At 38.2% G+C, this 23,104-nt stretch overlaps 1 protein-coding gene across 2 annotated transcripts in view; it reads right to left on the bottom strand.

The window, feature by feature from the left end:
* Positions 1-8,144: 8,144 nt before the first annotated feature.
* The window catches only part of PSEN2 (presenilin 2), a 33,652-nt gene continuing 18,692 nt past the window's right edge, over positions 8,145-23,104 (bottom strand). For both annotated transcript variants that reach the window (XM_058167850.1, XM_058168566.1), the window contains exons 4-11: positions 22,201-22,342; positions 21,024-21,091; positions 19,818-20,038; positions 18,461-18,559; positions 16,382-16,459; positions 15,569-15,697; positions 13,888-14,006; positions 8,145-12,757 (exon numbers count right to left, since the gene is read on the bottom strand). In XM_058167850.1, the coding sequence (XP_058023833.1) occupies positions 12,602-12,757; positions 13,888-14,006; positions 15,569-15,697; positions 16,382-16,459; positions 18,461-18,559; positions 19,818-20,038; positions 21,024-21,091; positions 22,201-22,342 (1,012 nt within the window). In that variant the 3' untranslated portion in view covers positions 8,145-12,601. The remainder of the gene's footprint in view (positions 12,758-13,887; positions 14,007-15,568; positions 15,698-16,381; positions 16,460-18,460; positions 18,560-19,817; positions 20,039-21,023; positions 21,092-22,200; positions 22,343-23,104) is intronic.

Genomic DNA, 23,104 nt, shown 5'->3' with positions numbered 1-23,104 from the left:
GGAAGATAGCTCTGGCATAAACGACGAAATAAAACATTTGACCAGAGCTAAGAAGGTATTTGTTAATGAAGCTCTAACTTTCAGACTGTGGTCAGAATTTTTCCTCGGCTAGAAACAATAATTAAATATATACAGCAAGAGAAGATGAAACGTAAAAGAAGAAAGGAAGGAACAAGGGAGAAAAACAGTAAATGACTGTGATGCTTAGCATCTTCACCCCGCTTCCTGAATTACTACCTACAGGCAGTTCACTTATGTTGTGCATGAAATGTGACTTCAGGAGAATATTTTGCTCAGATTTTCAACCACGATGCTAGACTGAAGAAAGCTGCAGTAGACAATGTAAGGCAACCAACCCCACAAATTGATCCATACAGATAAGCCTTGTTTTATACCAGTATTTTCTCAGTGTTGGCAACTTTAAGCTATGTGGCTTGCAACTCCCAGAATTCCCCATGTTCCATTTGACATTATGTTCCAGTCACCTTTCATTTAAAATGTTTCCTATCTGCTCTGCACTACCTCCCTTTCATACAGTTATGAAGGTTGCAAGTGCTGAACTCCATTTATATAATAAAATAAATTTCAGTAGATCAAAGCAAACCGTACAATGGCATCTGCTCTTTCCTTTTGCTTCAGGATGTCTGAACTTTATTAATACTGTATGCCATCATTTAAATTGGGGCAGGGGGAGGGGAGATTGTAGGAAAAAATAATGTAATCTTTACTGCAAGAGGATCTTGGTTTCCAGCATTGAACCATTATAAAAACCTAGAGTTGCTGATGAAAATATTTGGGCAGTTAAAGTTTCTTTGCCTTGCCAATAGTAATGTGAAAGAGAGATAAGAACTCATAGAAGGAGTTGACATTAGTTGGGAGAAATAAGTGCCAGCATTTATTATGAAAAAAGAGAAGAACAGCTACAGAGACATTCCATTTTTCTGGAATGTGCTAACCTCTCTTGATGCTCTTCCAACCTGTTTTCAGGGTCTCTTTTACAGTTTCTTCTCTCTGCCTGGTCCTCTTAATTAAAAAAAAAAAAGCCTGTGCAGGATGCACTTGGTGCTTTCCCAGGTAGGTACCTTCTCAGTATGTTTTATAGATAAGTTAATGATTTGCCTGATCTTTTACCCAACATCAACTAAATACTAGGTGGATTTAAGTCCAGAGAGTCTGACCCACCAACTTTCTGAGAAGGAAGAAAGTTTAGCTGTCCCAGGAAGAGGGAGTTATACTCCACAAGCTGATTAATGTGTCGGCTTCTTACTTCTTATTCTGACTTTGTTCAAAGCTTACTCATTTCTAATATTTGGACAATGGTATTTACAATGCATACACACACGTGTACATACATACACAAACAAATTAGAAAGAATCCTTCAACTCACACAGTTTGTGCCAGAAGAAAATCTTGTCTGCAATACAAGGATTGAGTAAAAAAAACAATCCACTGCATCCCGAAATAAAATCTTTATTTAGACAAGTCCTCTTAGATTAGGGGATGATGACCAGGAAAAATGGGACTTTTCAGAACCACTCTACAGAAAACAGTCTGCAGAGACAGTAGTCTGGCACTTTCTTTGTCTAAAAAGGTAACAATTGGGCTCTGTCTTATCTACTAAAGCTTTCAGGAAGTGGATAATATAGAAAGGGAGAAATTGTGGTGACAATCTTCTTTCTCTCCCCCCTGTTCCCCCATAAGCACAGGACATTCTATTGCAGGTTGAATCAAGTCAGCAACAAGCAACAATATTTGCTTGTTGCTGACTTGACTCAGCCAACCTAGATTCTGACTGAAGAGGCAACTGCACCTAATCACTCGAACAAGTACCTGCTTCATTCTGTTCATGTAATGTCTATTAAAACTGTCACTACTGCATTGCAACATTTTGAGTGGGTTGAAAGCAGGTGCCAGGCAGACCAGTGAGCACACAGTAGGGAAGTGTTGAAAGACTAAATGATGTGTATCAGATAAACTGCCTTATTCCCCATAAATTATTTCACTGCCCTCTAGTGCAGTGGAAGATGTCATCTCATCACTAGTATTGAAATAAGATTCATGGCTTTTCCATATAGTATCATTGGTTTTCCCCAGTTCCTCCAAACTGTTTTGAAGCTGCCCACATGGTTCTTTTTATTTCTCTTGACTTTGGAATAGAGATTTGACAGGGAACACCTCAAACCAGTCAGTGGTCTCCCTCCAGCTGATCAGAGTGCTGAATATAATTCAGTAAATACCTTGCCTCAGACTTCTGCCAGTCCTGTCAGGGGAATAAGTTTTTCACTCTTTTATTAATAGTGAAAAAGGAATAATAAATCCCAAGCCCCTGCCACATATTCCTCAAATACGTATGGATTTTTGGGTTGTTTTCAGCAAATACCCTCTCCCCCCCAATGCAATTTCTATAAAGGAGGGATTGCAAAGCTAACTGCATAGTACAGCCATTCTTTTTTTGGTGGGAGGGGGAGGTTATATTCCTGTGATAAATTGCAACAGCTAGCAAAATAGTATGGCAGTTATTTTGCAACCACACCTCCCCTTCCACAAAACAAGGAAAAACAACAACTAGCACACTGATGCTTTGCATTTTTGCTCCTCCCAGTAAAGAAAAGAGGGAAGCAGAAGTGTTTGTTAGTTTCACTCAGCTCTCTGGCACTGTGCTACTGTATAATACAGGTAACCATTGCAAGGTCTGTGATGTGGTAATACAATCCAGCTCAATATAAACAATGTTATAAATTAAGATTAGCAATGATGGGCTTAGTACAAGCTGTGTGGACACCTCTCAAGTCATCTGTCATTTTTAACGGTGTGAATTAAATGCAGTATCTGCTGAATCCCTAGAGCCACAAGATGGGCTGAAATAGGAGTCTCGCCCCAGAAGCTATGCAAAATGTTATTGACCTTTTAGATATAAGTAACTTAGAAATAAATCAACTCAACTGCTGAAGACTGACAGCATAATAGTACAGATCTGGAAGTAATTCTGGGGCAGGACAAAGAAAGAGTAGTTATAGTAATTTTATGTAGTGTATTTATAACTAAGCTGAGTACAAATGGAAGTGCCTTCCCCTGCCAATTACAAATCCAATTGGTATCTGCATTGAGTGGAGTTAGGTGGGATAGCATCTAATTCTTCTTCACCCCAGGCAGAAAAATACCTCAGAGTGAAAAAAATGTAATTACTTTCTTCTGCTTTTTATTGTAGCTTATTTGTGGATGCATTCATACAGCTTCCTTGCACTGGCTTGAAGACATCCCATTTACATTTGAGGAGGATGTACCATCATAATAGACCATCCATTTTGTGACTAGCCTATGATCGATGCAGGTAAAGACTGGACCAAACATACGGGCAGAAAATTGGGTGTTTTCCATGGAAGAAAGGAAGAAAACCCATGTGAACATTCTAAAGTGCACGGAGGTGGAATCTTTGAGCTTTAGGGGCCCAACTGACCTGTTGCAGAACCATCCCCTTCCATCTAGCTGCTGGCCTCTGGGTCTTGGGTGGTCATTTTTGGTTTGGCTGCTGGAGAGACCAGAAAGCTGCCCAGCAAAAATTTATTTTTTATTTGCTTATTCAGGAATATCAAGCTTGTGGTGCAGCTTCCATTAGGCCAACGTTACTGTTGATAAGTTCCTGGCAAGGATATACTGAGTATATAGGAATTGATTAACTTTGGGGAATTGTTATCCAAATTGTAATTTCTCAGTGTGGGTATGCACTGCCAATTGCATATTCTTTCCAAGCTGTGCCTTTTATTCCTAGTACTCTGGGCAAGGCAATGTACAAGGCTATATAGTCTATTAGTTTTTAGAGCTTTACATCTCCTTATGCTTAGCAAATGCAGGAAGGGGTATCTAGAAAAGCTAATGTTCTGTCCCTCCACCTCATTAGCTTTTCTAGATACCCCTTCCTGCATTTGCTAAGCATAAGGATATGTAAAGCTCTAAAAACTAATAGACTATATAGCCTTGTACATTGCCTTGCCCAGAGTACTAGGAATAAAAGGCACAGCTTGGAAAGAATATGCAATTGGCAGTGCATACCCACACTGAGAAATGACTCAATTAGCCAGCAATTTAGTCCATGGGAGCTATCAGCTCTGGCAGCAAACCAGCGAGTGTTTGCCAAGGTTTTCTGTTATCTTTCTTGATGCCGGCATGTCAACCAGGAAGTCAGGAACAAACAGCACTTCAGCTCAAGTTTTCTCCAGGCAGTTTGATTTGTTCGTCACGAAGTAGTATAGCAGTCCCTCCTGCTTTTGTACCTGTGGGGTGTGGCTCCGTGACTCAGCACTTTCTAGGCCTGCCCCACCCCTGCTTCTGTTGTTCCCGCCTCTCTTGTCTACAAAACCTGGGATCTAACCAGGACTGATTGTCCACAGCTGGGTCTGGGAGCATTGCCTGGGCGGGGGGCGGGGGAGATACAGGAGACAGAGGCCTGGTTACTTCCTCCACCTAGCCTGCCTTTGGCTCCTGGAGCTGAGCCGAGAGGCCGGCCCTGCAGAGGGGAGCCCTGACGGCCCTTCCCCCCTCACTCTCTGAGTCATTCTCTGGCAGGGGGCCAGGCCCGGGGGGAGGGCTGGAGCCATAACAGCTAATATACTGTATATAATACTTTATACTGTATATAAAGTATAAAATCTAAATACATCACACTTTATACTGTATATAAAGGGTGATGGTCTGTATTCAGTTCCCAGTAGAGGATCTGAAGAGTCACAATAAGGACAAATGTATGTATTGTCTCCTGGTGGTGGATCCCCTATTGTCATTCATTGAAGCTCAGAGCACTTCTTATGACCTCACTTACTTTCGGGCCGATTTCTTCTTAACTTGAATTATTCATGAGAGGATCCATTTTGTTCCTTATTCTAAAACCTATAAGCTCAAAGAAAATGCCAGCGAACTGCCTCCCAGGCTGGAATACAAATGTCCCCAGTTGCCATCACTTCAGAGCCTCTGGTTATTTATATCTCTCTCTTTATATAATTCCAGAAATAGTGCTGGGCATTGATACTCCTGGAGAGGCCAGCACCCTGCCTCTCATTTGTGCTAGCTTTAATTGTTGTTATCAGCAAGATTGGTATGTAGTAGGAGATAAGTCCACCCGCTGAGGGCTATTTCAGTTGCAGCTGCCTCTCCCACTTTGGGGAAAAGATACAGCAGATGACCCCAAATAACTTTGGTAACCAGAATTATGTGCATACTGAAGAGAGAGAAGGGGGAAGACAAGCAGCTTTCATATGAGGCTGGTTTTCGTCAGATTATGTACAAGTACTTACCTTCTCTGGGTGGTGGGGCTTTTCAGAGAGACATGCTTGAAGGGAACATTATATGGTCACACAGAATACAAGTGTGACTTTTCCTCTCCCCCCCCCCACTTGTGAATCTTGTTTTGAAATTCTCCACTGACTCAGCAAAAGGACCACGTATACAGGCATTATAAAAAGAACTTGGTAAATAACAGAATACCAGAATAACAAAGAGACCTTGGAGGTCTTAGAGTCCAACTCCCTGCTCAAGCAGGAATCCTATACCTTTTCAGATAAATAAATAAATAATAAATATGAAGTAACTAAGCAAGCCATTTGCTAGGGGAGATATCAATACTATTCTCCCCATCACAATAGTTACTTTCCTAAAGTTATTGTTGATCTGTTAATGCAGGGATAGGCAACATGGCGCCAGAGATACATTGGATTAATTACCATATAAGTGGGATAATATTCCCAAATATTCCCCCAAACAACCAGATTGTCTTTTCTTATTTTAATCCAAAGTCCTTCTTTCTGCCAGTATCAGCTGATAAAGCACAGTCCCTTTTCAGTAAGTGTGTCAGTCTTCGGTCATGGGATGTCACCCACCCACCTTTATCCTGCTTGTCACCTTTTTAAACATAGGCAAGAACTTTGCTGCAAATCTTTGTTCACTGAAACTGAACCCATAATTAGCCAATGAGATCATTTATGAGTTCAGGTCTGAGGTTGAGCACGGCTTTGTGCACTAGGTTCCGAGCACGGAACCGAAATGTCATAAACAAAATATTATGGAACTGCAGGCTTCCACTGCAGGAGCACATTGTGCTCTTTTCATACCCTCCTCTTGGGCTTGACATGTTTCACTGCTTAAGAGCAGACCGTAACTTGAAACTGCCTATATTAAAACCACTTTGTGTTTGGGAAGGACATTATTATTTTTTACAGGTTTAACACAATCCTCCCAATCTGAGGATAATGAGGTTAAGTCGAACATATCTCAAGGACCCCATGTCCTCTAGAAATGGACTGGAAAAGCAATCAGCTTCTTGTTTAGGCAGTGCTTGATCAGCAGTGAAAACTTGCACTTTTTATATAATGAGAGAAGCTGTTATTTGTTGTGCTTTCCTCTTACAATGCTTCGTCTGTTCTGCTTCATTTGTTAGCATATGCCCAGGGCTGGGATGTTTTTCAGCAGTCTATCTTAAAAATGCTTCCTGAACAGAACATGAATAGTACTTTTCCCGATCATTCTGCTTGAACTGTTGTCTTCCATCACTCCTGTGCTTTATTTTGCTACAGATGTGAAGACGATAGCAACTTAACTAAAAAAAGTAAAGGTTTTAGAGATCTTAAACAACTCGGGAAGACAGAGTTGGAATCTTCTTAAAAGAGAAAAGTTACTCTATTGCCACACTGCTCCCTAGTGGTAGATGGAACTTTCTAAAGCAGGTGTCTCCAACCTTGGCAACTTTAAGACCTTTCGCCGGGAATTAAAAACTCATTTATTCATTCAAGCGGGACTGGACTGATTTTTTAGACTTTTTAAATTTCTAAATTTTAATTTTAAATTTTTAAATCTTCTGTAATTTTATATGGGGTATTTTAGGTTCGTCAATTTGATGGTTTTAATTCGGCCACCATTGAATAAGTATTTTAAATTGATTTTTAACTTTGTATATTTATTGCTTTTTATCTTGGCTGTACACCGCCCTGAATCCTTCGGGAGAAGGGCGGTATAAAAGTTTAATTAATAAATAAATAAATAAATAATAAATAAGACTTGTCGACTTCAACTCCCAGAATTCTGGGAGTTGAAGTCCACAAGTCTTAAAGTTGCCAAGGTTGGAGACGGCCTGTTCTAAAGAGCAGGGAAAAATAGTTGGTTATAAAATGGGTGGCATAGAAATGCTTTAAATAAATAAAAAAACATGTTTTTGTTAAAAGAAAACTGCCTTAAATTAGCATTCTCTAGCCCTCAACAACAGACAAAATGCACAATGTTTCACAATACTTCATCTCATTGAATTTTCTAACGAAGGACATTTCTAAAAAAATAGGAAATTAGCCGCTCTGTCCTAAAGTGGAGTTATCCATTATACCTGGGGTCCCCAACACCCAGGCCGTGGACTGGCACCAGGCTGTGGCATGCCAGAAATCAGTCCGTGGAAACGAGTGAAGCACCATCCACAGGATGCAAGCAGCATGAGAAACCACACTCCCTCCGGTCCATGGAAAAAGCTTGTTCCACAGAACCAGGCCAGGCTGGTACCCAAAAGACTGAGGGCCACTGTATCACGTAAAACATTTTGTATTATCATATGCTGAGAACAGATGGCTAGAGAGTGGCTAACTTATTGTACTTTAATTTAGTAATGTGTATTTAGTGTAATTTCTTTTAGACAATATTCAAATTTGGAAGTTAACACTAAGTACAGAAATTGATTTAGCTTCCATTGTTAAAATTGGCATATTATACAAACAATGCTATTTAGTTTCCTGAACTTTGGTTGTGGAAATAACATATAAATGCAGAGGAAAATGTTAGCATCTGGAAAAAGTGGAATGATTTTGGAATTTTGACTTTATTTCTTCAAGTTAATGACAAAAAAGGTTTTCATGATCATTGTATCTATTGATTTTTTTCTACATCAAAATAGATGTTTAAATAAAACTTGCTACTTCTGTTAGTTACTAAAAAAATAAGAGTATCTCAAGTAAATAATGAAAATAAATTGTAGTTGAATAGGGAAACTAATTTTGTCTTGCTTCATCACCTTCCTTGTAGAGTGGTGCAACTGGCATGATCTAAATCACCTTAAATAAATCCAATTTGCATGCCTGTTACCTATTCCCACCAGAATAACTTCAGTATACAAATGAATAGTCGTTGGTAGTTATACCATCACTTTATTGTATTTATATTTTCAATAATCATATTTTAAGAATAATTTCCTGTACATATAATGTATATTTGCACTGTCCCTGCACACATACTATGTCCATCATGAGAAATGCATTCAAACAGATTTTTGGTTGTTTCTGTTGTCCAGACTTTACTTATTAATTTATGCAAAATTAATATATTATAAAACATTGTTATTAAGCACATATAGGGACAGAGAGAGAAAGACTTTCCTAGTTATTTCTCACCCAGGCACGACTAAGCCCACACTTATTTTTAAGCCAAAGGCTGCACTGGATGCATTCAAATTCTGTCCTATACTAAAGTCATTCTAAAGGAAACAAATGAGTCATGTACAGTATTAATGGATTGTTGGATTAAAGATTTCAAAATGGTTAAGAAAAGTCCTATTAAAACATTTTAAAAAGCATTGCTTAATGAATGTATCAGGAACTGGGCATAATGTAAGCATCTATGTATTCATATTATATTTGATATATATACTGGATTATTGGTCACATTTTCTCTAGGCCAGAAAAGACTCACAAAAATTATATATGCTTAGATATACTTGTGCCCTCAAATACTTGCATGTACTGGCCAACTGTAAAGTCTTTCCTCCCAGCAAAAAGATGACACATCTTAATTCTGCTTGCATTGGCAATAAGAACTTGCAGGGATTTTAAGTGCAATATTCATTTTATTGATCTGTTATTTGGGATTGCATAGGACACTTAAACAAAGAGACCTGCTGGAACTAGACTCGAAACATCCCTTGTACAACTAAATATTGCTACACAAGGAATATCCTTCTGATTTAAGGTGCTGGAATTATTTCAACATCTTAAAGATCTAAATTCTCCACCCTGGCCCTGAATGGAAGTACTCATAGTCCTCAACTTACAACAGTTCATTTAGTGACTGTTCAAAGTTACAACACTGAAAAAAGTGATTTATCACCATCACATGACTGTTGCAGCATCCCCATGGTCATGTGATCAAAATTCAGACTGTTGGCAACTAACTCACATTTATGAGTTAGTGTCCCTTAACAACTGCAATGATTCACTTAAGAACTTTGTCACGAAAGGTTGTAAAATGGGGCAAAACTAACTTAAGAAATGTCTCACTTAACAACAAATTTTGGGGTCAATTGTGGCTGTAAGTCAAGGACTATCTGTATTTAGCTAGATATGAATTCTTCCTTAACGTATAATTCTGGTTAAGCCGATGTAGGATTATAGAATTAAATATGGTATATGCTAATCACTGTAGGCCAAGTGTATAGCAAATCAAATATGGTTCAAGGAGCACATTTCACATTTACCAACTGGTGCCCTAGAGATGTGTTTGGGTACAGTTCCCGTTAGCCCTAGTCAGTGTTGCTAATGGTAATGGAATTCTTCTCAGCATGTGAAATAAATTAAGACATGAAATAATAGGGTGTACTACTGGGTTTTTCGACCTTGGACTGGCCTCAAATCTAGTTTATTACCTGTAAAATATTCAGAAAATATATATTCAAGGCCAATTCATTATTCCTTTTTCACAAAAGGTAATATCTGAAAAGAAAAAAAACCCCTCAGGTTTCCAGTAAAACAAGCATAAAGCACCAATAAGCAAATCCTACAATGATTGATGTCCCTAGAAAGAAGCTTGACTTAACTATTTTTTATTTAGACTAATTTTTATAATAAGCCCAATGTGACCTTTAAATTTTATTATGAGCTATAATAGTTCCAAAATAATTCACTTTCAAATTAAAAAAGTATAATACTTCTAAAAACACTTCTAAAGTGACCTTCTCTTCCCAACACAACTCAATGGAAAGCCAAAGCTAAGTTGTTTTTACTAAGAAGATCCAAAGTGGAAAGTGAAATTCTAACCTTTACATCTTTAGCATTTTTTTTCAGGTTGAACAGATTAAACAATTATGCAGTTATTTTATCTAAAACTATAAAATATCTACATCTCCCTGAAGCAAGGAACCTAAGTCTAGCTGGTCAAGAATCTCCTTTTAAAGCTCCAGTTTGCCCAGCATTAGTTCCATGTGTTACTACTAAGGTAAGAAATAATCTGATGTAGGTGGGCAAAAATGCTTGTCTTCCCCTAAATTAAATATTTTGTCTATGCAAAGAGATATCTAAATGCACTGACTTGTCAGAAAAGAATCTCTAGGGAAGAAATGCAGGAACATGCATAAAAAAATAAGCACACAATAAGTTAATAGAGACAGTATACTGATCCTCGCTTACAGTTCACATCATAATAGCTATCTATCTACATAAGAAACCACTGAAAATGAACTGCAATCTACTTTAATGTATCAAATCTCTTTTTATAACTTTCAATATCATCGAAGCTCCACTGGCTCTATTTTATATGGGGTTACATAGAAAAATGGAATGGAATAAAACTTCCTGTGCCAAATTGGTCTAATAAAAAGTGTGGCAGAACAATAGTTCTGATGCAACAAAATATTAAATTTTAGATTTTGTGGGAGAAATGAAAGGAGTTGAAATGGAAATATTATTTTGCAGCCAATACTATTTTCAGCAAGGACTCAGTTTTAAGAACTATAACAAGCATTTCATTTCCTCCTTTATTTTATTTTTTCTGGTAGTAATAAAGTATTGATCTGAATGGAACTTGTCTTTTTTAATTAAAAAGATGTTACATAGCATATACAGTATCTACATGTACTATTGTATGTACCACTATACATACTTCAGCTGACTTTATGTGTGCTCTTGTTCTATTTTAGAGAAAAGAAATATAGTGAATTAGACCTTTGCATATCACGATTTGTACATAAAAGCCTCTTACTCTAAGCGTAAGACTTTCTGAAGATCAGCAAGCAGGGCAAGACAAACTATCTGTATTTCCAGAATTCTTACTGCTAGCAAAATCCAATCTAGTTTTATTAACAGGCATAAAAAGTCATCCTTTGATGGAGTACAAGATAAGCCCCCAGAGAATTCATGATTAAGGAATAAAGCAACTTACTCCACTGATCAAGTCTCAACTCTTTATTGAATGGCTTCTTGGTCACACTAACGCTATCCAGTCTAGGAAGAGAAGGAAAGAGAACTTGCTTGTCATTATTTATGGGGTCATTATGGGACCATTCAACAATGGAATTAAAGCTATACCCTGAGTTTTCTTTTCCTTGGGTCATTTTTCTTACATGAGCAATGCCAAATAAACTATTGTGATTATAGAATGGGCAGATGGGACTGAGAGTGTGACATGGTTTCACACATTATACACATAATGTGATTTATTTGAATTTTGGCATAGTATATTATGTGACCCCAGTTTAAGGTCCACATTAATCTTTGTGAGCTGCAATACATTTAGAACTTTGAGAACAGTTTACAGGCGTTGCCACAAATGGTTGCAATGGAGGATACATGCAGTCATTTAATAGAAGGTTAACTGGCAAGATAAAAAGTCCCATCACTATAAAAACCTAGAGTGGTGCTTTGTATCATGTTACTTCTCATTTTGTTTTTCATTGAAAGGATATTGAAAGAAAATAAAATCAGGGCTAACTTGCAATATGAGGTTGCTAAGCATGTTGAACCCATAAATATCAATCATGATTTGTGACTTAATAACATGAATCCAGCCAATTATTCAGCAAATCATAGTTACATGAAATCTGGCTATGAATGACGTGGAAACATAGCCAGAGATTCAGATACCTTCATTTAGAATACCTGGAAGTTAAGCTAATCTATGTCAACATCAAGCCTCCCAGTGGAACAAGCAAAGGATCACTAAAACAGTTCTGCTGTTTGCAATTTGCTTCTTGCTGATTTTATTGTGGAAACCAGGAATGTCAAAAGTTCCATGATAGCCCATGGTAAGCTGTTATTGTATAAGGGATTTGAACAGCCCACTTTTAGTGGTGTAGTTGTAGAAACCACAACTCCCTATACTCTGCTCTCCTTTCAGACAGTCCCTGTACTAGAATTGTATTTCTCTCAAAGAGTGCTTTTTTCAATGTTAAAAAAATACCCTGTATTATTATTACTGTGCAATTATATAAAGTGGACTTTAAACTTCACAGTACCAATACTCTCTCAAGATGGATACTTCATTTTACTTTAAGGTAATGCAATCAATCTACCTTCTACACAAAGTAAAAAATTAATATATGAAAAATATGAAGAGGAAGGTCATCAATAATAATTCTATGCTCCAAATGATCTGGGTGAACTCAGCTCTGAATACGTGCAAGTAGGTTCAGGCTGCATAGATCCTGATACCTGGAGCATTAATAGTCTGAAGAACCAGCTGTGAAGTTCCAGGGGAAACAAGTTGTTTTTTTTTAGTGTTTCCTGTGAAAAAGGTATGGAATTAAGAATAAAATTCACTAAAAATTGGCCTGCTGCCCACTGAAGCTCTTAAACAGGATCACCATTATTCTTAGATATATAACTGATGAGCTGCAAGGGTGTCCATGAAAGGTTGCATGAGATAATCTGTTGAGAAGTAGAAGATCAGGCCAAAGGTGATGGAGATGGGAAGAGCAGGTAGTGCCTTCTTAAAGACTGCAAGCAATAGAAGAGTTAAGCACAGACCCTAAGAGAAAGAAAAGGAACATGATCAGCAGGACTATACTTAGTTGGAATATTTTTTGTACAGATAAATATAAAAAATATTAAAATCCTGTGATACACAAACAAGAAATGAATGAGAAATTATTTCATCTGAAGATAGTGATCCATGCCTTTGCTATTAACTCTGCTAGATTCCTGCAAATTGGCCTATATGGCCGGCTACCCCATGAAGATGATCCAAAGTTTACAGCTGGCACAAATTGTAGTTGCTGGATTGTTGATCTGTAGAAATGGGTTTAACAAAACAAAATGGGTTTAATTCCTCCTCCTGTTATAGCAGCTGCACTGGTCGCAATTTAAGGTGCTGTTTATTAGCTACAGAACCTTTTGGATTGGGTCCATGTTACCCAGAAACTGTTTACTAAATCTCCCCTGGTATGTGTTAGCAAGAAGATAGTCTTGGAAAGTTTCCACCTTCCCAGAAGATGAAGAAAACAGGGGGTTGGAAAATGGCCTTCTCAACTGCAGCACTAGATAGATAGATAGATAGGTAGGTAGGTAGGTAGATATGATTTTTATGGAACAAGATGTTCCATATAGGAGATATAGATAGATAGATAGATAGATAGATAGATAGATAGATAGATAGATAGATAGATAGATAGATAGATAGACAGATATACCTTTTACTGCTTAATTAGGAGTGAGAAAAATAAAATAAGGGTTTGCCCCACTGTGTTATTAATGTACCCTACTTCAGTCCCCTAAATATGCTTTAGCTGCCTAGAGGTAAACTTATTAACTCGAGTTAGAATATGGAATCTGACATTTTTTTAGCTTTGCTTAAGAGTACAAATGAGTATATATTTGTAGAGCTGAGGTGGCACAGTGTTTGGAATGCAATACTGCAGGCTACTTCAGCTGACTGCTCGCTGCAGTACAGCAGTTCAAATCTCACCGGCTCAAGGTTGACTCAGCCTTCTATCCTTCCAAGGTGGGTAAAGGACCCAGATTGTTGGGGGAAATATGCTGACTCTGTAAACAACTTAAAGAAGGCTGTAAAAGCACTATGAAGCGGTATATAAGTCTAAGTGCTATTGCTATATTCCTGAACTATACATTTTACTGACTTACTGTATTATTTTTACTTACTATGAGGATGGCTACAAAACAAGCCAATGTTGTATTCCAGTCACCACTAGCAGTGGCAGCTGCTTTGCCGACAAGCACGCTATAGAATATAAAGTCTCCTAGACCCAGCTTGACTCCTCCTATTACAAGTAAAAATAATTTCATCAGATAGCTGCGTCTGTCTTCCAACACATAATTTAAGTTAGGTTTAGCAAACATGACATTTATGAACATCATGGGGCTCTCAGAAACTTTCCTTTGTATACCAAATTTTCTGACTTTTAAAAATAAGACCTCTTTTATTTTTATAGATGCTGATTACCACTTGTAAAGATCTACATGGCATAGGATCAGGCTATTTTTGGGACCACCTGTCCCACCCATCAACTCTAGCAGAAAGGGCATGCTCTGTGTTCTCGCCATCAAATAATGCCATTTTCTTTCTAGTCTGGAAGTCTGGAACTCAGACAAATCAGCCATCAACAAGCACAAACAACATCTGCATTCAAAAGAGACAATCAAAAAGCTAAAAAGGAAACAAAAAGGGTCAAAAACCTCCTTGTCAGCAATCAACAGCCAGATAAGCAAAGCCTAACACCAAGATTAATACTAGACTGACTATCAAGTAGTAAACAATTCCCTAATCAAGGAACCATTCAGACAAACAATCACACAGTAAACTAATCAAGGAATCACCAAGAACCCTCCCACCAACACTGACAGGGCAAGCCACTTGTAACATAGAGCAAACCCTTGTAGCACTGATGGTGTTATCTAGTTGGACAATGAAACATCTGCAAGAAAATAACAACCTCTGCAAGAAAATAACCAAGCTCAAAGAATCCCAAATGGACTCCAGTTCAACCCTGGTTTTCAAATATTTATTCCCTTGGTAGGCAATATCTATTGGTGATGTGATTTTATTTGGGAATTAAGTAACCAGGACTTCATGAGTTTATACAGTTATGTTGTTAAAATAGTGCCTTACGCTATTTTAATGTTTGCATATTATCCAGAGTCATTGCTATGAGATGAGTGGCTCTATAAATCATTTAAATAAATTAAATAAATACATTTGCATCTATCTGTTTTGGTTTTAAGGCTCTCTCTGGATTGGTACAAGGTGCCTAAAATACTTCCTTGCCTCCTCAAAAATGGGAGTTTTGTTACTCACTGTTGTGGCCAAATGTACTCACTAGCAGATTTAAATTAGTCCTCGTCCCAAAAATACTACATACCCCATGTTACAAAGTAATATTTTAGTTATTTCCTACATGCAGAAAGCATTTCTTTGTGGCCCTCACTTAAGACCACCAAAGCATGGCCAACATTTGATTTCTACCTTAATGTAAGGAAGCACCCAATGTTCCTGCATTTTGTAACTACAGCCACAAAGTAAATTCAGGGCCAAAATAAATGAATGAATACACAGAATCAATCTCAAAACAGATTTCCTGTAATCCAGGACCTCCCTAGAATTTTTCACAGATGGTATATGTCGTAAAGGAAACAAGAATGGAAATACTCTTTCATGTTCAAAATCCTTGCTCTTTCTCCAAAATCATCTTTTAAAGGCTCAACTGAAGAAAAAAACTACGGTATCCAACAGCAAAATGACTCTTAGCTGTACAAATCATTGTAATACTTCTTTTAATGATTAATAATAGTGAATTTTTAATTTGCTTAAATGACAACAGCTTACTTTCTTCCTCCTCCTGGCTTTCCTCAAAGTTGCGGGCAATTTGACCAAGTTGTTGGCCAGTTTGATCAATAGTTGAGTTTCTCATTTCTGGAACTTCGGGCTCAGCATATGAAGAATTGTCATGTATCTCTGCTTTAGCCAATTTGAGGCATAACGATGAGAGAAAGACAAGCCCAAAGAAGAAAAATCAATGTATTACAGTAAAATTTAAGAAAAAAAACCTGTTAGAATAAAAGTTCCCTCTGTTGTAACAAGACTGTGCAATAATGCTGATTTAACCCAGTTGTCATGGAGAAGATGACTGATTTGTTCTCTGTTGTCACTGAGCTAGGATGTAGAATTTATAGTTTTCCTAATGTTGTTTACAACAGGGGTCTCCAACCTTGGCAATTTTAAGCCTTGGTGGACTTCAACTCCCAGAATTCCCTAGCCAGCTTTACTGGCTGGGGGATTCTGGGAGTTGAAGTCCGCCAAGGCTTAAAGTTGCCAAGGTTTGAGACCCCAGTTTACAAGGTTCATAAATTCATATGACTGGTCATGCTGGATCTGAATCTCACAACCAACCTATTCTCAAATTTTAAAAAATCTTTTTCTGTTCATAAATGGTCAACCATTGTTCAGTCAGTAATTCAATTCACTCTTTCAATGCAGAGATTTCTAATGCTGTTCCCACACAAATCTCATGGAAACTTTCCTTTATAATTAGCTTGCAATAAGCAAGAAATCCAGTGAATATAATGCATTGCAGATTCCAATTTAAATTCTATTTAATAACAAAAGAATGACCCTTGTTGTACCAAGTGTATCAATTACCTGGATCCCGTATCTCCTGAGAAGACCTTCTTTGTGCATTATCTGGCTTTGCCATTCCTATTGTCCACATCATAGCAGCTGAAAGAAAGAGCAAACAATATATAATTTATGAAACAAGACTGATGGATTGTACAAAGTACAGTATAATCAAAAGCCCACCCTACATTTCTCAATTGTCATATATTAAGAAAATGTGTCAATGCTACAAATACTTGCATTTGCCTATCAGTACACAGCCTTCCATGTGCCTCGGCATATAGCCATGCTGCCCACATGACCATGAAAAAGTCTTCAGCTAACGCTAGTTCCCTTGGATAGGAAACAGAGATGAGTGCTACCCCATAGAGTCACATACAACTGGACAGGGAAATCTTTATTTTTTTTACACAAAAAACTATTTGTTCGATCCATCAGTGAGTTATGACATTTCTCTAAACACAAACGACTTCAGTCAGTATACACATATAGCTTCTTTGTTTTTTCTAGGTATATTGGATGATCATCGAAAAATTCATCAATCCTGCATTACTGGCATTTTTATTTCTTTTATTTATTCTTCTTTTGTTGCTGTATGATTTCACAAATTACAAAACACAACTAACAAAGGAAAACCACAGGATGAAATACAGCTGAAGCTCATAGATAGTTGACGGTCCATGAAGACAACACAGGACTAGACAGACAAAGGGTTTTTATTTTCACTCAGTTTTAATTCAGTTTGCTAAATGCACACTTTCTTTAAGAATTGGAATATACAAATCAACAAATTTATTCAAAAATGCTTGGTGAATGACTAATGACAAAATTATTGTTGAGTTGGAAAAATTTCATATATAATAAAAACATAAATTATTTCCTGCTATATACTTGGAAAGTATTGTGTTGTAAGTCTGCAGAAGACAGCTATATTTGTGCATCTTTTTTAAAATGCCTTTTTTTAAACAGAAGAAGGCTTAACAGTATTCCCAAAAATATTTTTTTTCAATTTTCTTGGTGTTTTTTTTTAAATTTGAAATGTTTAGCTTCTCATCCTAGAAGCTTCTTCAGTTTCAGTTCACTTCTTCAGAACTAAAGAAACTTCTTGATGAGAAGAAACATTTTCAAAGAAAAAAAAAACAAGAAAAGTCCAGTTGTCTTTTGAAAAAAAGCATATTTAGGACAACCATGAACTGGATGATTGGGAATCTCCACAGATGCTTAACAGTACTATTAACTTACAGATAAGGTCTATGTTATTTTCATTTAAATTATTTAATAACTTGTTTTATAGGCAAAAGCAAGGAACACAAAGATGGGAGAAGTACAGAAATTCACACAAACAAATATTCTGGACTTAAAAAATCCTGAAAAAACCTTTTCAGACCCAGGAGGCAAAATCAGGTTACTCCCTTTTGGACAGCCAAATCAGATATGACTCCAGATATCCAATTAATCTGATTCCCAGTGGCCTTGGGGTACAGTAATATCAAAATGAAAGAATGGCTGTCCTAGTCATGCTGAATTTGTCTTTGTCTTTTTTAAATATAAATTAGGTTTTATCCACACAATTTCTTCCCACTGGCCTTAGCAGCTTCACTATAGTAGGCAATTTAGGAGACTAGGAAAACTAAAAGGAGCTGCAATTAACAGGGCTTATTACAAGTTTATTTTCAGCAGGGAGTAACAGTATATCTATAATTCAATATACCACTGCCATTTCTAGTGGTAGTAGGAGCCCGAGCCAAAATAGTGATTCCTGTTTCCTTCTTAAATTTAAAAACTTACTAGAGAAAATTTGTAACTTATCAAAACAAATCTGGAACCTGGGCATCAGGCTCATACTTGCAACACCTAACTTTGTAGGCCAGAAACTGTCTTCTTAAAAAATGCTGAGATAATCAGGAAGTTTAATTTTATATCTATTTCCACAATCTTGGAATATACAATATCTCTGTACAGGAGAGAATCAAGAGAGAATTTCAATTTTCCTTCATTTTCATTCTGAGATAATATTTTCAATTAACAAGGCACCACTAGTTGCTACAACAGGGGTAATTCTATAAAGGCCAGTCACACAAAAGAAGCCTGTATTTTACTCACAGGAATAAATAAGTGCAGGAAATATTGGCTCATTTCTCTCTTGTGCTGTTTCCACCAACATTCGGAGAGGTCCCTTTGGACATAAAACTGCTATCAAGTCTGTGGACAGAAAAAAATGTCAATTTAATCCCAAATAGCTTTCTGAACATCTAATTTTCCTGCTGATACATCGCAGGGAGTTCTTTCATGTGTCTGTCAAAACGTACTTATGGCTAGCTCAGCTCCAGCGCGCATGCACGCATCGACCAGCTGATTTTTGGCTGGCCCCGTCCACACCTCCCCTCCCAGGAGTCTCCAGGCAGCCCGTTTTGGATGCCAGGTAAGTACAGGGCTCGCACGGAAGCTCTGGGAGGCCATTTCCAGCCTCCAGAGGGCGGGAAAGGCTGTTTTCACCTTCCCCAGCCTCCAGGAAAGCTTCTGGAACCTGGAGAGGGTGAAAAAAGGTCCTACCGGGCCCACTGGAAGTCAGGAAACGGGACGTTTCTGGCCTCCGGAGGGCCTTCAGGGGTGGGGGAAGCCATTTTCACCCTCCCCAGCCTCCAGGAAAGCTTCTGGAACCTGGGGAGGGTAAAAAAGGGGCCTACTGGAAGTCAGGAAACAGGCCGTTTCTGGTCTCCGAGGGGTGTGGGGAGGCTGTTTTCACCCTCTGGTGGCTTCAAGTAGGTCTGCTAGGACCAAAAAGGGGCAGAGGGGGGTCATGCGCGCACGCGTGGGGGGCTAGGTACAGGGGGGCATTGAATTATGGGTGTGGGCATCCGTGCACCCCCCACACACACTCCCCGCTTTTGGCACGCGATGGCAAAAAGGTTAGCCATCACTGATCTATAGTACTTAAAATTGGCCAGTCTCTTAACATGTATTTTAGAACAATTGGATTTTTAAAAAAAATCCCTTTAACTCTTTGCTCTTTGTTGTTTCAATGCAGCCAATTGGGAGCCACATTCCAATGAATAATTATTATAATCAATTACCACAGTTTGCTCTCCTTCTCTCTACACAGGACTCCACAGAAAGGTAGAATATTTCTACTCCCATTTTTGACAAACTATGGCTTATCAGGTTTGGAAAGCATTAGTGGCTATTAAGAGTGGAGCTTGTAATCAGATTAGAATAATACACAAACCCAGCCTGGAGAAGACCATAATAAATCAAGGTTTATTGCAATATTTGAATGCAACTTTCTGAATACTGGTTTCAAAGCTGAAATAATCTCTCTGAAGTGAAATGCAAAGATTTAATATTTATCATTATTTATGATTTGTAGGATGCGGCATTAACTTGATTTAGTCTCCTCACCAAAGGCACACTCAGTCTGCAGAGGAGGATCACCTTACAAATCCTTCTGTTGTAGACATACCATAAACAGAGATGCCTCCTAGGATGACCCAAGCTGACCACTCTGGCAAGTACTTAATGAAAACTAAAGCCATCAAGGCACTGATCATAATGAGATAGGCTTGCTGAAGTTTCAAAGGCCCCTTCCAGTGGATGCAAATCATCCCAACTGCTCCAAAATTCCAGATGACAAAGAACAGGGTAGGGTAATCCATAGCCACGTTGTAGGTCTTAAGTACTTCGCTGTCAGACAAAAACAAAACAAAACACCAAAAAAGTAATTCACTGCCATGATGTGGTAACTGTGAACTAACAGCACAAGGTGATCCTGCACTATATGAGAGAGAAGAAGAACAGGGAAGTTGCAGATGTATGACCAAAATCATGTGCTGTATAACTGAGCTTCCAAGGCTCATGGGATCAAAATAGGATCAAAATACCTGATCCCATGTCACATTACAGTATGTGTCCATCTAGCCAAGCAGATACTAATCTAATCATAGCTCTTTGGGATCAGCATAATTTTGTCCCAGTTATTATGTGATGTCAAAGAGAAGACTACAACTACATTAGAGATGTTCTACAACTACATAACCAATAATCCGTTGTCCCCACTACAGATCCCTTGGAAGTGGGTGGGAAAGCTGATATTTTAATTCAGAATACAAAATACATATGTATCAACTAGATTAGGAAGGGGATATTATACATGCCCCAATAAGTAACTCAACCTAATTTTAAAAGCTAACAAATAGAAGCAAGAGCCATCTAGTCTTATCTATCATAAATATATTTCAAATGCTATCTGAAATTTTGCTAACACAGTCAACCTAGGCTTCACACAATTATACAAATACTATTTAATGACCTGGCATAGTTACTAAGCAGTGACCGCTTTATCAGACTATAAGAAATATGAAAATGAAAGCAAAGCTCCAACAGACTATTCCCCTTTTTAACCATATAAAGACGCTCATTATTTAAGAATGAACATTCATCTTTAATGAACTTGCTTTTTTCCTCTTCCCTGCTCATGTTATTCTCTTTTAGTGTCATGTTATTTCATCTTTTTTGCTGATCATATATGTTTTCATTGTTACTCTTCAAAAATCTGAAAGAAAAACCCTTGCAAATAATTTAGCAATCCCTCATTAGGATCTATACTAACCTGCATCTATCCTTGTTTAAAGGAATACTAAGTGATTTAGGATTCACAGTTCTCACTTACCCAAGGTAGATGTAAGTGAAGAGAAACAAAAGCATCAGCGATGAGAGAATCAGCCACCCGTGAATGAACTGCAAAAGATAACAATATGCTATTTAGGTGTCTTTCTTGCACATTCCAAAGATGTCTACATTGACCTGGTTTTGCTTATAGGTCTCTCTTCAATTCACTTCCTAGGTAAGAGAGCCTTCCCAGCACATGCTAGCACACCTGGAAAGAGAGGGGAGGGCTTCCTTAGGAAGAAAAGAAGAGTTAAGAAGGCCTCTAACTCTAAATGAAAGTCAAAAAATTCATAGGAAATTAGAAAAAAAAAGTTTTCACTGTAAAATGCCAAGAGTTTTTCAGGGAAAAATTACTTCCTAGGGACTATGTAATTTCTGTGTAACTCTCACAAGAGTAAAAAGCTTGATTTTGCCTTCATTTATTTTGCCACTGATCTTTAAAGTTTTCAGGGGTGTCAAACTCAAGGTTCGTGGGGTGGATCCAACCCATGGGGTCATTAAATCTGGCCCACAGGGCCGGCCTGCAAATGGCAAAGGACTGGCCCGCGGTGCCTCTGGCAGCCAAAACGGGGCATGGGAACGCTTTGCCCAGCCCCCCTCCACGCGCCATTTTGGCCGGCAGGGTGCTGCAGGAAAACGGTATATGGGGGGCCGTGTGCATTCCCCCATGCCTCACTTTGGCTGGCAGGGTGCTGCAGGAGGCATCTGTCCCGTCTCCCTCCCCCACTCCCCCCGGCCTGCAGAGAACTACAATGCTGATCCGGCCCTTGAAGAAATCCAGTTTGTCACCCTGATACAGAACATATAGGGGAAAGGAACACCTTTAAGGTGTCAAGATAACTCTATAGAAAGATCTTACTTCTTTACCAACAGTTTGAACAATTTAAAATATTGAAAAATAACACTGAGGTTCTTCTAAATCCTGCAAAATTCTTTAAAATATTACTTTTCTGCAATCAACATTTTTTAAAAGGTATGACGATAACACTTCTAAATGTTTCCAATCCGTGCAAAAATGCAGACAAATTGCCTAAAACGACGTTGCAAATGTATACCATAAGAATCACTGAGGATTATGCCTAAAGAATGCTGATCGCCATGGAGTGAAAGTATCTGGCAGAATTAATTAAAAAGCTTTTATAATTTGAGACCCTTGACTAACATATTCAAAGCCTTGCCTTATAGCAACGATATTTGTACAGGAAAACCAAAAAGATGGTCATCACTAGAATAACACTGATCATGATGAGGGTATTCAACACAGAGCTCAGTAGACGCTGGCCCACATAGGGGGTATCTTCACTGAAGGGGGTATAAATCCTGAAAGAAAAGGCAAAATATCTTAATAGAAGAAGCTCACTGACTACCAAGACAAAACCCAATCCCTCCAAAATATATGTATTACAAAATGCCAATCTTTAGCTCAAACAGAGGCAACAGAAACAAGACATTTATAAATCAGGCACGGTACAGTATTTTTCGGCGTTTAAGACGTACCTTTTTCCCCCCTAAAAGGGGGTGAAAATTTAGGTGCATCTTATACACCGAATGTAGTCCTGCCCACCCACTGGCCCCCACCCTTTGGCCTCTGCCTCCCAGCAGTTTACCTCCTTGCAGCAAGCAGCAAGAAACAGCTCCTTTCAGCTTCAGCACAGCCATTAGCACAAGTTGATTGGATCGGCCTCCAGACTCTCAGCTGTTTTGCAGGGGCTTCTGCTGCTTGCTGCAAGGAGGTAATTGCTGGGAGTAGGTTTTTTTTTCTTGCAGTTTCGTGCTGTAAACGAAAATGAAAGTAAAGCAGGCTGTTTGCTGTTTGCTGCAAAGAGGTAAAATTGCTGGGAAGCAGAGGCAGAGGCAGATTTCTTTTTCTTGTTTTCCTCACCAAAAAAGGTAGATGCGTCTTATAGTCCAGAGCATCTTATACTCCAAAAAATACGGTAGCTTTTGAATTTACCATATCTTTAGCTACAATACCCTCCCCCAATCAAGGTATGCTGGATTTCCACTCATTAATTTTTATCCAGGATGGCCAAAGGGATTTGAACACCAAAACATCTGAATGATTCCAGGTTGGAAAAAAAT

Source organism: Ahaetulla prasina, chromosome 1, assembly GCF_028640845.1.
Source record: "Ahaetulla prasina isolate Xishuangbanna chromosome 1, ASM2864084v1, whole genome shotgun sequence".
Lineage (NCBI taxonomy): Eukaryota > Metazoa > Chordata > Lepidosauria > Squamata > Colubridae > Ahaetulla > Ahaetulla prasina.
The sequence above is the reverse complement of the archived record's forward strand: the minus strand, read 5'-3'. Positions and strand labels throughout refer to the sequence as shown.